The sequence below is a fragment of the Mustelus asterias genome, chromosome 8 (assembly GCF_964213995.1).
Source record: "Mustelus asterias chromosome 8, sMusAst1.hap1.1, whole genome shotgun sequence".
Classification (NCBI taxonomy): Eukaryota; Metazoa; Chordata; class Chondrichthyes; order Carcharhiniformes; family Triakidae; genus Mustelus; species Mustelus asterias.
This window is the reverse complement of record NC_135808.1, coordinates 119,191,292-119,206,294: the sequence shown is the minus strand read 5'-3', so window position 1 is coordinate 119,206,294 and position 15,003 is coordinate 119,191,292. Positions and strand designations below refer to the sequence as shown.

Genomic DNA, 15,003 nt, shown 5'->3' with positions numbered 1-15,003 from the left:
GTGTGCGTGTGCGTGCGTGTGTGTGTTGTGTGTGCGTGTGTGTGCATGTGTTTGTGTGTGTGTGTGTGTGTAGTCAAGATGTGCTGGAAATTCCAGGACTGAGAGGCCTCAGTGTTTTCAATTCAACAACCCGAGGAGTAATTTACAGCAGGTGTTGCAAAGCTGCAAAACCCAGCATCACGTGAGCATACTTGCTTTCTGTGCCAAGCCTCAAAAGGGGTGTATGTTTGTGAGGGTTGTTTGATTTGGAACCGTATATTTAGCTGTTAACATTTTTGCAATATCATGGTTGTTCTTTTTTTAATAATTGGTACAAGTTAAGCCAACGTTTTTATTAAATGTTAACTGTATTCTTAAATAAACTTTTTTTCAATAATAGCTCCCTAGTGGGTCACTTGAACCGTACCTGGAATGAAACATCTCATGCTTACCCTAGCCAAATTCAAAGTGCACAATTTATGGTCTAGTCTGACTTTGTAAAACACCTTGGAGTTTCAGACCTGGATTCTAGCAGTAGAAAATCTCATCTGCAGAGTGTAAGCAAATGGGCCAAATAATATTAGGGAGAATCAGCATTCCATCCCCTCCCCGAAATCTCCCTCCCAAAAAACAAACACAATATCATCTGGACATTGATGCGAACGATGGGCTTTCTTCATATGTATTTTCCTTTTACCGTCCACTGACACAGCTCAGGCCCTTCAGGTTGCTGAAGGAGGTGTGAGATGGTCCTTCTGAGACATGAGAATGAACAGCCCAATAACCACAACGCTGTATAGTTTGGCTGGGTTGGAATAGATGTTTCAGGGGCTGCGTCGGCCCATTTTACAATTCAGTTGAGACTTCACTTTTTAATTTTAGTTTTTTTGGCAACTCTGCTTGCTTTGTTCATTTTTGAACGCTGACCAGTATTGGGTTTAAAGGAAAAGTGAGACTTCCTCGCCTGGGATTTTCGCTGCGGGGGAGGGAAGGAATGTTACGGTCGTCACGCTGTTCTTTTTGGGTGTTGGTGTTGCCGTGCCTCACATTTTCCCTTTGTTTTACTCTCCCTCCAGGTAACGCTTACGTCATTGCAGATAATCAGGTTGAGTACCGATCACTGTCTGGAATACGGTACATGTGGTGGTACCACGTGATTGGACTGATTTGGACCAGTGAGTTTCTTGTAGCCTGTCAGCAGATGACCATCGCTGGAGCTGTGGTGTGCTGTTACTTCAATCGGTAGGAGTTTGTTTTAGACAGGCTCATCAGGAATAGGAACAAGAGTAGACCATTCTTCACTGAGAAAGACAAGGAGCAAAATCTTCCCGTCCCCTTCCACCACGGGAATCGTAGCGGGCGGGACACGGACCATGCAAAGGTCCATTGACCTTGGGTGGGATTTTCCGGTCTTGAGGCGAGCGCGGCCGGAAAATCCCGCCCAAGGACTCGCTACGGCCAGATATAAATAGCCACTGGATTCATTAGTGCTCCCAGTTAGTCTTCACATTGTGATTTGGAGGTTTTTAATGGGAAAAAGTTCAATGCATAATTTGAACTGAAAGTCTCTGACCATGTTTTCCTTCAGTCTAATGTGGATTAGAAAAGGTAAGAAATTGCCATTAAATAAACTGGAATTGAGTTCCAGCACTTGTGATGATGACCAAGAATTGATCGACTTTGCCCATCATAAACTTCCCACTGGGGTGGGTGTGGGGATGGGGTGGGCACGGGGATGGGGTGGGTGCGGGGATGGGGTGGGTGCGGGGATGGGGTGGGTGCGGGGATGGGGTGGGTGCGGGGATGGGGTGGGTGCGGGGATGGGGTGGGTGCGGGGATGGGGTGGGTGGGGGGATGGGGTGGGTGCGGGGATGGGGTGGGTGCGGGGATGGGGTGGGCGCGGGGATGGGGTGGGCGCGGGGATGGGGTGGGCGCGGGGATGGGTGGGTGTGGGGATGGGGTGGGTGCGGGGATGGGGTGGGTGCGGGGATGGGGTGGGTGCGGGGATGGGGTGGGTGCGGGGATGGGGTGGGTGGGGGGATGGGGTGGGTGCGGGGATGGGGTGGGTGCGGGGATGGGGTGGGCGCGGGGATGGGGTGGGCGCGGGGATGGGGTGGGCGCGGGGATGGGGTGGGCGCGGGGATGGGGTGGGTGCGGGGATGGGGTGGGTGGGGGGATGGGGTGGGTGCGGGGATGGGGTGGGTGCGGGGATGGGGTGGGCGCGGGGATGGGGTGGGCGCGGGGATGGGGTGGGCGCGGGGATGGGTGGGTGTGGGGATGGGGTGGGTGCGGGGATGGGGTGGGTGCGGGGATGGGGTGGGTGCGGGGATGGGGTGGGTGCACGGATGGGTGGGTGCGGGGATGGGGTGGGCGCGGGGATGGGGTGGGCGCGGGGATGGGGTGGGTGCGGGGATGGGGTGGGTGCGGGGATGGGGTGGGTGGAGGGGGGAATGCTGAGTTTTCTCATTGCTCCCTCAGTCATTGCTGATCCTTCCATCTCTCACACCTCGCCTCTTCACCGGCTTAATGGAGCTGGATTCACGGTCGCTGACAGACTGGGATCGAGTTGCTGGTCTGTTTGATCTCTGGTGCACCCCCCACAGTGGCTGATCTCTCACAAGAGGCCAAGTTTTCAATGACTGGGGGAAGGGACTTGCAGCTCTGCAGCAGAAGCCTGGCCATTGATCGCTTCCACCTCTTGTTGGGAGCTGAATCTAACTAGCATTTCTCTTCCCCCACCCCCCCCCCCGCCCCCCCCCCCCACCCCCCCCCCCCCCACCCCCCCCCCAATCCGATAACTCAGGCCTCTCATCGAGCACAACAGCAGTTCATAGAGTCACAGAGTTCCTACAGTGTAGAGCGCGGTAGCATTGCTCACGTTTCCTGCATCGAGTCTGCACCAGCTTTCCGACAGAGCATCTTACCCAGGCCCTATCCCCATAACCCCATGAGATTATGTTGCAGCTGTATAAGGTGCTGGTGAGGCCACACCTGGAGCACTGTGTATGTTTGGTCTCTTGAGAAAGGATATACTGGCACTGGAGGGGGTGCAGAGGAGATTCACTAGGTTGATTCCAGAGTTGAGAGGGTTGGCTTATGAGGAGAGACTGAGTAGACTGGGACAATACTCATCGGAATTCAGAAGAATGAGGGGGGCTGTTATACAAACATGTAAAATTATGAAGGGAATAGATCAGATAGAAGTAACGAGGTTGTTTCCACTGGCGGGTGAAACCAGAATTAGGGGGCATAGCCTCAAAATAAGGGGGAGCAGCTTTAGGACTGAGTTGAGGAAGAACTTCTTCACACAAAGGGTTGTGAATCTGTGGAATCCCCTGCCCAGTGAAGCAGTTGAGGCTACCTCATTGAATGTTTTAAGGCAAAGATAGATAGATTTTTGAACAGTAAAGGAATTAAGGGTTATGGTGAGTGGGCGGGTAAGTGGAGCTGAGTCCACAAAAAGATCAGCCATGATCTTATTAAATGGCGGAGCAGGCTCGAGGAGCCAAATGGCCTACTTCTGCTCCTAGTTCCTATATTCTTATTTACCCCACAAATGTCCCTAACCTACACACCTTTGGACACTAAGGGACAATTTAGCATAGCAAATCCACCCAAGGGACGGTACGGTAGCACAGTGGTTAGCTCTGCTGCCTCACAGGGCCAGGGACTTGGGTTCAATTCCCAGCTTGGATCTCTGTCTGTGCGGAGCTGCACATTCTCCCCCTGTCTGCGTGTGTTTCCTCCGAGTGCTTCGGTTTCCTCCCACAGTTTGAAAGATGTGCTGGTTTAGGTGCATTGGCCATGCTAAATTCTCCCTCAATGTACCCAAACAGACGCTGGAGTGTGGCGACTCGGGGATTTTTACAGTAACTTCATTGCAGTGTTAATGTAAGCCTACTTGTGACACTAATAAATAAACTTTAACTTTATCTTTGGACTGTGGGAGGAAACCAGACCACCCAGAGAACACCCATGCAGGTATGGGGAGAACATGCAAACTCCACCCAGGGTTGGAATTGAACCTGGATCCCTGACGATGTGAGGCAGTAGTGCTAACCACTGTGCCATCGTGCCACTCTGGCAAGGGAGCCACCAATGAACCTGTTGGCATTTTCTTTAGCTCAGCATCACTCTAAGCGGTATGTTTAAACACCCTGGTGCAGTAGCGTTACTTTGCTGTGTTAAGCGCCTTTTATTGCTGGAAAACTGAGCCTAATGACACAAATTCTTTCCTCAGGGACAAAAATAATCCACCCAGCCACCCAATCCTCACTTCTGTTTCGAGACTCTTTAATTACCACCTGGGAACGGTTGCTAAGGGTTCATTTATAATCACACTTGTCCGGATTCCACGCATTGTTCTCCTGTACATTCACAGCCTTCTGAAAGGAAAGGTAAGATAAGGGCCGGGGGCTGGGCTTCATTTTGAGTCCATTTGAAGTGCCTTCTGTTTAAAGGGAGCGTTACCATTTATGGTAACATTTTTCTATCCCGTGACAAACAGCGGTATATTTTACTGGCGTGCAATTTCTAAGATTTTTGTGAACTATATATAAAAGAAAGTTGGGGTCTAATTACGTTCAGCTGCTTAATGATAGGGTATTTTGCCTTTGATTCGGAATGCCCTTTTTCTCCAGTCCATTCCTCTTCCAGTAATTGTATTGGCATCAAAGATCAGTTATTGATTGTGGACTATTAAAGTTCAAGGGACTGAGGGAATCTGCTTCTAACCATTACGCTGCAATGGTTTTCAGAAAGCCTTCCCTTGCATTTTTAAACAATGGGATGAACCAGTGAGATACCCCTGATAATGAATCTAAGATTGGATGGGATCGCTCCTACTGATAGCAGTAGGGGAGTGAGTGTGCATGAGGTCCCTGGGGGCAAGATGATATTCGCTATCAATGCAAGGCCATGCCTAAGTGTGTTCTGATTTAAACTACGCACAATCGCCAGTAACCAGCAGTCAGTGGATGCTGCAGTCAGGGCTGCCATTGCTGCTTTGCATCATTTTAGAATCATAGAACGTCTACAGTGCAGAAGGAGGCCATTATGCCCATCGAGCCTGCACTGACAACAATTCCACCCAGGCCCTATCCCCGTAACCCCACATATTTACTGACACTGACACTAAGGGGCAATTTAGCATGGCCAATCAACCTAACCTGCACATCTTTGGAGTGTGGGAGGAAACCAGAACACCCGGAAGAAACCCAAACAGACATGGGGAGAATGTGTTAGGTTTACAATTTCGAAAATGAGTTACATAGAAACAAGAATCAGGAGGAGGCCCTTCAGCCCTTCGATGCTGCTCCACCATTCATTATGACCATGGCTGATCATCAAATTCAATATCCTGATTTCCCCATTCCTCCCCCCGACCACATATCCCAAGATGCCTTTAGCCCCAAGAATCTAACTTCTTCTTGAAATCCCACAATGTTATTTATTTATATATTTATTGGTTAGTCAAAGTAGGCTTACATTAACACTGCAATTAAATTACTGTGAAGATCCCCTAGTTGCCACACTCCAGCGCCTGTTCGGGTACACTGAGGGAGAATTTAGCATGGCCAATCCACCTAACCAAAATGAGCCTTTCAAAATGTGGGAGGAAACTGGAGCACCCGGAGGAAACCCACGGGAGAAGGTGCAGACTCCGCACAGCCAGTGACCCAAGCCGGGAATCGAACCGGGTCCCTGGCACTGTGAGGCAGCAATGCTAACCACTGTGCCACCGTGCCGCCCCAATGCTTTGCCCTCAATTACTTTTTGTGGCAGTGAATTCAAAGAAACATAGAACATAAAGGGCAGAATTTCCCCGTCCCGCCCGCCATGGGGGCAAACCATGCAGAGGTCCGTTGACCGCGGATGAGATTCTCCAGCCTTGGATCGAGCGTGGCCGGACAATCCACACACACACACACACACAGACACACACACACACACACACACACACACACACACAGAGACACACACACACACACACACACACACACGCAATGGAATTTGAATTCCATTAAAAAATCTGGAATTAAGAATCCACTGATGACCATGAAACCATTGTCGATTGTCGTAAAAATCCCATCTGGTTCACTAATGTCCTTTGGGGAAGGAAATCTGCCGTCTTTACCTGGTCTGGCCCACATGTGACCCCCAGAGCCACAGCAATGTGGTTGACTCTCAACTGCCCTTCAAGGGCAACTAGGGATGGGCAGTAAATGCTGGCCAGCCAGCGACGCTCATGTTCCATGAATGAATTTAACAAAATGCTAACTAGCTGTGCTTTGCGTATCATGGTCCCATGAATTAATTTTTAAAAAATAAATATAGATATATTTCTAATAAAAACCAGGTTAAAGGGATATGGGGAATAGGTGGGGAGGTGGATTTGAGGCCAGGGAGAGATCAGCCATGATCTGATTGAATGGCGGAGCAGGCTCGAAGGGCCATTTTTGACTGTTGATAATAGTATCTCTACCTTTCCCACTTCCTTGCTGACTTTAATATTCACCATATGGGCTGACTGACTACTTCTCCATTTCTGAGGCTGCTTTGTTCACCTTGAAAGGCCTTGAATTAGTGAGCAGCCGATCTGATCCCAGTGACTCAGTCCATCAATTAGACGTTTGTTGCCTCGGCTCCAATCCTAATTTTTACATTCCAACTGCCTCCTCAGTACTGGCTGTACTGACAGGTTTGTTTATTACAGAATTCCCGAAAACTGCTTGGTTTCATTTTTGTGGTCCTACAGGCCTGTTACAGTGGTGTTGTCCGTTGGAAATGTTCGACCATCTATCTGGTTCTATTGGGTAGGATGCCAGATTAGTTAGCGTGCCATCTCCTCCTGTAGACAGCATTGAAATGGGTTTTCATCCCTTGGCAAGGACAAAGCATTACTCTCTACTAAGGAGTGTCAAACACAGCCCTCTTCACATCTACAGTTTATAGGAACATAGGAATTAGGAGCAGAAGTAGGCAAGTTCAGCCCTTCGAGCCGGCTCCGCCATGCAATCAGATCATGGCTGACCTCTCCCTGGTCTCAAATCCACCTCCCCACCTGTTCCCCATATCCCTTTAACCTGTTTTTTATTAGAAATATATCTATCTCCTTCTTGAAACCATTCAACGATTCAGACTCCATCGCGCTATTGGGCAGTGAGTTCCACAAATTCACCACCCTCTGCGAGAAGTAGTTCTGCATCATCTCAGTTTTAAATTTACTGCCTCTCAACCTATACCTGTGACCTCTTGTTCTAGTCTGCCCCACAAGGGGAAACATTTGGTCCACATTTACTTTAGCGATCCCTTTTAAAATTTTATATACCTCGATCAGATCCCCCTCACTCTTCTAAACACGAGTGAATATAAGTTCAAACTGTTTAATCTCTCCTCATACGTCAACCCTTTCATCCCAGAATCAACCTCCTCTGAACTGCCTCCAATGCCGCAACATCCTTCCTCGAATAAGGAGATCAAAACTGGACACAATACTCCAGGTGTGGTCTCACCAACACCCTATACAATTACAACAACATTCCTCTACTTACAGTGCGCTTATCCATTTCGATAGACACTGAATTTAGAGCTGCAGTTTTCAGTTACAGACATGCCTCCATTTTGTCTTTTCAATCCTTTTGTCCGTTGTTGTGACTTCTTCCTTCTACTAACAAAGATTGAAAATTTGGTAGAAACATATTTTCGTAAAATAAAATTTTACTTCATTGCAGTGTTAATGTAAACCTTACTTGTGACTAATAAATAAACTTTACTTAGAAAGGCTTTGATATTTTTTAATCCCCGTGTCAGTTACCTTTCATTTCAGCAGTTGTGATATTCTGTGCAGCCCCACCCCTCATTGTCTCATTCCTTACACAAGGATCACAAGGATCAGACTGTGGAGGGTGCTATGAACATGCTATTCATGGAGTGACTTTGCAGCGTCTACCAAGACCTGCTCATCACAAGGGCTGTGCTCTCTGAGCCTCACACAGTGGTCCCGGAGGCTATCTAACTGCTTCCCTTGAATCCATCTTTTAATAAGTCAGCCAACTGTGACGGCCTTTAGGAATTCACTGGTACTCCTCCCAGATCCAGATACTGCTCACACTCTTCTGACCGCCTACCTGTGCGATAAAATTAACTGATGATTATCTGATTGCCACTGGAGATTTTTGTTCTTCAGATTTGAAGCACACCTCAGTTCAATCATTTCAACTCTCTTCCTTTTTTTATTCATTTGTGGGACATGCTGGCTGGCCAGCATTTATTGTCCATCCCTAGTTGCCCTTGAGTAGGTGGTGGTGAGCTGCCTTCTTGAATCGCTGCAGTCCATGTGCTGTGGTTGACCCACAATGCCGTTAGGGAGGGAGTTCACCTGCACCTAGTGGTGCACTGATTTGATTTGATTTGATTTGATTTGATTTTTTATTCTCACGTGTATTAGTATACAGTGAAAAGTATTGTTTCTTGCGCGCTATACAGACAAAGCATACCATTCATAGAGAAGGGAAGGAGAGAGTGCTGAAAGCAGTGTTACAGACATAGCTAGGGTGTAAAGAAAGGTCAACTTAATATGAGGTAGATCCATTCAAAAGTCTGACGGCAGCAGGGAAGAAGCTGAGCTTGAGTTGGTTGGTACGTGACCTCAGACTCTTGTATCTTTTTCCTAACAGAAGACTTTTTTGTACCTTTTCCATTAATCCTCTCCTTTGATGTGTTTTATATTTTAACCTCTTGAAAAGGATAACTGATCTTTTTAGCTCTCTTTTCTCATACATCTGTAATTTTAATGTTACTACACTTCAAGAGCACTTCAATGACTTTGAGAATCTGTTGGTGTGAGAGGCGCCATATAAATGCAAGCCATTTGTTTATGATGGAGAACCTCCCTCTATTGTTTAATTCTCTTTCATCATTACAATTGATTTTAATGACCAGATGGCAGCACGGTAGCACAGTGGTTAGTACTGCTGCCGCACAGCGCCAGGGACCTGGGTTCGATTCCTGGCTTGGGACACTGCCTGTACGTAGTCTGCATGCTCTCGCTGTGTCTGCGTGGGTTTCCTCCGAGTGCTCCGGTTTCCTCCCACAGTCCAGGAATGTGTGGGTTAGGTTGGTTGGCCATGCTAAATTGCCCTTTAGTGTCAGGGGATTAGCTAGGGTAAATGCATGGGGTTATGGGGACAGGGCCTGGGTGGGACTGTGGTCAGTGCAGACTCGATGGGCCGAATGGCCTTCTTCTGCACTGTAGGATTCTATCTCTAGATTTCTATCCACTTTCTGATAAGGTACCTCTTGTTGTGTGCCAGCTAAAGCTCAGTTGGCAACACTCGACTCACAGTCACAAGATTCAAGTTCCACTCCAGGGTCTGAGCACAAATTCAAGGCGAGTGCTTCACTGCATTCCTGATGGAGAGCTACACTGTCAGAAGTGGAAGGGAGTCAAACCCAGGGCCTGTCTTCTCACTGGGGTGGATGTAAAGGACCCCACGGCAATATTTGAAAGAAGTGCGGGGGGGGCCTTATCCGCAATGACTTGGCCAATGCTTATCCTGCAATCAATGTCACAAAACCAATAGATAATCTGGTCATTATCACCTTGCTGTTTGTGGGAGCTTGCTGCGCACAAATTGGCTGCTACGTTTCAGCAATAACCACACTTCAAAAGTACTTAATTGGCTGTTAAGCACTTTGAGACATCCTGTGGCCGTGAAAGATTCTTTAGAAATGCGAGGCTGTCTTCCTTTACCTGAGGTACCCTTCACATTGTCCTCAAGGTGGCTGTCTCCAAACTAACCCTTCTCCTGGGCTACTTTGGCTATCTGTTATACCGGTCTGCTACTTCCTTGTAGCTGTTAAGACTCACTTGTCTTTATGTGGTATCTTCCAAACTAGTGGAAGCTGAGACCAAGCAATCATCCGAGTTCTGGCAGAATCCATTTCATTTTTTAAGTTTAATTATTAGTGTCATTTATTAATTAGTTATTTATTAGTGTCAAGTGTATTTATTAGGCTTACATTAACACTGCAATGAAGTTACTGTGGAAGTCCCCTAGTCGCCACACTCCGGCGTCTGTTCGGGTCATTGCACTTAACCAGCACGTCTTTCGGACGGTGGGAGGAAACCGGAGCACCCAGCGGAAACCCGGGGAGAACATGCAGATTCCACACAGGCAGTGACCCAAGCCAGGAATCGAACCCGGGTCCCTGGAGCTGTGAGGCAGCAGTGCTAACCTCTGTGCCACCGTGCCACTCCATTGTCACCACCGTGACTTTTTGTTTGACCACTTTCCCTGTGAGATTGCTGTCTGCGTTTAGCACTTCTGGATTTCTGTCCAGGTATCTCCAAAGTCCTGTGATCATTCATTTTCTCTTGTAATATTTTTAACCCTGGTACTTTCCTGAATTGTGTACCTGGCTTCACATCTTTAATTTTTCAATTTAAAATAAAGGGGGTCTGAGTGTATTGCCATCGCAAACATTAAAGAAAGGTTTGAAAGAATAATGAGGAGGAGTAATGTTTGGGCTGCAAGTGGACTGGATTTGACAGAACGATTGGATTTGATGGACTGCTTTGCTCTCTTTTAGGAAAGTTCCTGTGCCAGATGTCTGGTTAAGTGCTGTACGTGCTGTCTCTGCTGTCTGGAGAAGTGGCTGCGATTTTTAAATCAGGTATTTCTGTAAGAACTAGCAATGGGGATTGTACAATGAGCGGGGGCGTAAAGGCTTTTCACTTGGCTCCAGCAACAGTCAATGTGTGAAGGTGACCAGATCTGAGAATATTAATGCGTAGACATGAGAAAGACACTTTTTTTTAAAAGTCTGAATGTAATTCAGAGATTTGTAATCCGATTTTAACAGAGAATATAAATCCAGGAAGGCTCAAAGGCTGGCAGTAAATCTGAAATGGCAGCGATCCCATCATCTGCCTTCCCAAAAGTAGGGAATCGATGCTGAACTCTTATAAAGTTCTGGATAGGCCACAACATTGGATTATAGAATCCCTACAGTGCAGAAGGAGGCCATTGGGCCCATCGAGTCTGCACTGACCACATTACCACCCACGCCCTATCCCCATAACATCACATTTTTACCCTTCTAATCCCCTGACACTAAGGGGCAATTTAGCATGGCCAATCCAACTAAGCTGCACATCTTTGGAGTGTGGGAGGAAACCGGAGCACCCGGAGGAAACCCACGCAGACACGGGGAGAACGTGCAGACTCTGCACAGACAGTGACCCAAGCCGGGAATCGAACCCGAGTCCCTAGTGTTTGTGGGGCAGCAGTGCTAGCCACTGTGCCACCGTGCCGCCCCCGGGTCGGGTTCTGATCGCCACATTTCAGGAAGGATGTGAGGCCCCTTGAGAGGGTGCGCAGGGGAGGTTTACCAGAATGGTTCCACAAATTTTTTGATTTGATTTGATTTATTATTGCCACATAGAGTCATACAGTCATAGAGGTTTTCAGCATGGAAACAGGCCCTTCCGCCTAACTTGTCCATGCCGCCCCTTTTTTTTAAAACCCAGAAGCTAATCCCAATTGCCCGCATTTGGCCCATATCCCTCTATACCCATTGTACCCATGTAACTATCTAAATGCTTTTTAAAAGACAAAATTATACCTGCCTCTAGTACTACCTCTGGCAGCTTGTTCCAGACACTCACCACCCTCTATGTGAACAAATTGTCCCTCTGGACACTTTTGTATCTCTCCCCTCTCACCTTAAACCTATGCCCTCTAGTTTTAAACTCCCCTATCTTTGGGAAAGGATATTGACTATCTAGCTGATCTGTGCCCCTCATTATTTTATAGACCTCTATAAGATCACCCCTCAGCCTCCTACGCTCCAGAGAAAAAAGTCCCAGTCTATCCAGCCTCTCCTTATAACTCAATCCATCAAGTCCCAGTAGCATCCTAGGAAATCTTTTCTGCACTCTTTCTAGTTTAATAATATCCTTTCTATAATAGGGTGACCAAAATTGCACACAGTATTCCAAGTGTGGCCTTACCAATGTCTTGTACAACTTCAACAAGACATCCCAACTCCTGTATTCAATGTTCTGACCGATGAAACCAAGCATGCCGAATGCCTTTTTCACCACTCTGCCCACCTGTGACTCCACTTTCAAGGAGCTATGAACATGTATCCCTAGATCTCTTTGTTCTGTAACTCTCCCCAACGCCCTACCATTAACTGAGTAAGTTCTACCTTGGTTCAATCTACCAAAATGCATCGCCTCGCATTTGTCTAAATTAAACTCTATCTGCCATTCGTCAGCCCACTGGCCCAATTGATCAAGATCCCGTTGCAATTGGGGATAACTTTCTTCACTGTCCACTGTGCCACCAATCTTAGTGTCATCTGAAAATTACTAACCATGCCTCCTATATTCTCATCCAAATCATTAATATAAATGACAAATAACAATGGACCCAGCACTGATCCCTGAGGCACACCGCTGGTCATAGGCCTCCAGTTTGAAAAACAACCCTCTACAACCACCCTCTGGATTCTGTCAAGAAGCCAATTTTGTATCCATTTAGATACCTCACCCTGGATCCCGTGAGATTTAACCTTATGCAACAACCTACCATGCGGTACCTTGTCAAAGGCCTTGCTAAAGTCCATGTAGACAACATCAACTGCACTGCCCTCATCTACCTTCTTGGTTACCCCTTCAAAAAACTCAATCAAATTTGTGAGACATGATTTTCCACTCACAAAGCCATGCTGACTGTCCCTAATCAATCCTTGCGTCTCTAAATGCCTGTAGATCCTGTCTCTCAAAATACCTTCCAACAATTTACCCACCACAGATGTGAGGCTCACTGGCCTGTAGTTTTCAGGCTTTTCCCTGCAGCCCTTTACAAACAAAGGCACAATATTTTCCACTCTCCAATCTTCAGGCACCTCACCCTTGACTATCGATGATTCAAATAGCTCGGCTAGGGGACCCGCAATTTCCTCCCTAGCCTCCCACAATGTCTTGGGATACACTTCATCAGGTCCCGGGAATTTATCTACCTTGATGCGCTTTAAGACTTCCAGCACCTCCTTCTCTGTAATATGTACACTCCTCAAGACATCACTATTTATTTTCACAAGTTCCCTAACATCCATGCTTTTCTTAACAGTAAATACTGATGAGAAATATTCATTTAGGATCTCACCCATCTCTTGTGGATCCGCACACAGATGTTGATCCTTAAGAGGCCCCTTCTCTCTTCCTTGTTACTCTTTTGCCCTTTATGTATTTGTAGAAGCTCTTTGGATTCTCCTTTGCCTTATCTGCCAAAACAATCTCATGTCCCCTTTTTACACTCCTGATTTCTCTCTTAACTCTACTCCTACACCCCCTATACTCTTCAAGGGATTCATGTGATCCCAGCTGCCTGTGCATGTCATGTGCCTTTTCTTCTTGACCAGGGCCTCAATATCCCGAGTCATCCAGGGTTCCCGGCTTCTGCTAGCCTTGCCCTTCACTCTAAGAGGAATGTGTTTACCCTGAACCCTGGTTAGCACACTTTTGAAAGCGTGCCACTTATCAGACATCCCTTTGCCTTCCCACAGACTCCCCCAATTAACTTTTGAAAGTTCCTGCCTGATACCATCAAAATTGGCCTTGCCCCAATTTAGAATATTAACTTTTGGGCCAGACCTATCATTCTCCATAGCCATCTTAAAACTAATAGAATTATGGTCACTGGTCCCAAAGTGATCCCTCATTTAACACTTCTGTCACCTGCCCTTCCTTATTTCCCAAGAGGAGGTCAAGTTTTGCCCCCTCTCTAGTCAGGTAATCCTGAATGAGAAATTCCTCCTGAATACACTCAACAAATTTCTCTCCATCCAACCCTCTAATACTATGGCTGTCCCAGTCAATGTTGGGAAAGTTAAAATCTCCGACTATTACCACCCTATTTTTCTTGGATCTATCTGTAATCTTCTTACATATTTGCTTCTCAATTTCCCGCCGACTATTTGGGGGCCTATAGTACAACCCTATCAAAGTGATTTCCCCCTTCTTATTTCTCAGTTCTACCCACATAGACTCAGTGGCCGAACCCTCGGATATATCCCCTCTCAGTACAGCCGCGATGCTTTCCCTAATCAAAAGTGCAACTCCTCCTTCTCTCTTACCTCCTGTTCTATCTTTCCTATAGCATCTGTACCCTGGAACATTGAGCTGCCAGTCCTGTCCCTCCCTTAGCCATGTTTCAGTAATTGCTATAATGTCCCAGTCCCGTGTACCCATCCATGCCCTGAGTTCATCTGCCTTGCCCATCAGGCCTCTTGCATGTATTAGCATACGGTGAAAGGTATTCTTTCTTGCATGCTATACAGACAAGGCACACTTCATAGAGAAAATGGATGTGGGATGTTAGATGAGGAATGTTAGCTACAAAATTAGGTTGGAGAAGTTGGGATTGTTCTCCTTGGAGCAAAGGAAGCTGAGGAGAGATTTGATAGAAGTGTACAAGTTAAGGACAGCAGACAAAGGAAAGCGGTTCCCATAGGCTGATGGGACAAGTGTTTCTTCTTCTTCAGGCGCCATGTTTTACAATGTTGTCGATTATGACTCTCCAACTTCCATGGTCCTTAATAGCAGTCAACATCTTGGTGTTGTTCTCAAATCTTTATCCGAGCTCTGCTTCTTAAACTGTCAGTGTAGTTCCTTCTTTGCCTTCCTCTTGTTCTGCCACAAGGATGAGGGCAGTGTTTTTCAAAGTGGGGGTCGTCACCCGTGCAGGGTGTGAAAAATGGGTCACCAAAAATGGCCACGAAGGATCATCTTACCTTTTGTTCCATTTGTCTCTCTGGAGGAATTCTTGCTGCAACAGTAAAGTAAAGTTTATTTAGTCACATGTAGGCTTACATTCACACTGCAGTGAAGTTGGCAAGTGCAACCAAATACCTCAGTCGCCACATTCCGGCGCCTGTTCGGGTACACTGAGGGAGAATTTAGCACGGACAATGCACCTAACCAGCTTGTCTTTCGGATTGTGGGAGGAAACC

General features: G+C 47.0%; 1 protein-coding gene across 5 annotated transcripts in view; it reads left to right on the top strand.

Moving 5' to 3' along the window:
* LOC144497493 (choline transporter-like protein 3) overlaps positions 1-15,003 on the top strand; it is a 133,644-nt gene that overhangs the window by 76,967 nt on the left and 41,674 nt on the right. For all 5 annotated transcript variants that reach the window (XM_078218843.1, XM_078218842.1, XM_078218841.1 and 2 more), the window contains exons 10-12: positions 1,056-1,221; positions 4,220-4,376; positions 10,573-10,656. In XM_078218843.1, the coding sequence (XP_078074969.1) occupies positions 1,056-1,221; positions 4,220-4,376; positions 10,573-10,656 (407 nt within the window). The remainder of the gene's footprint in view (positions 1-1,055; positions 1,222-4,219; positions 4,377-10,572; positions 10,657-15,003) is intronic.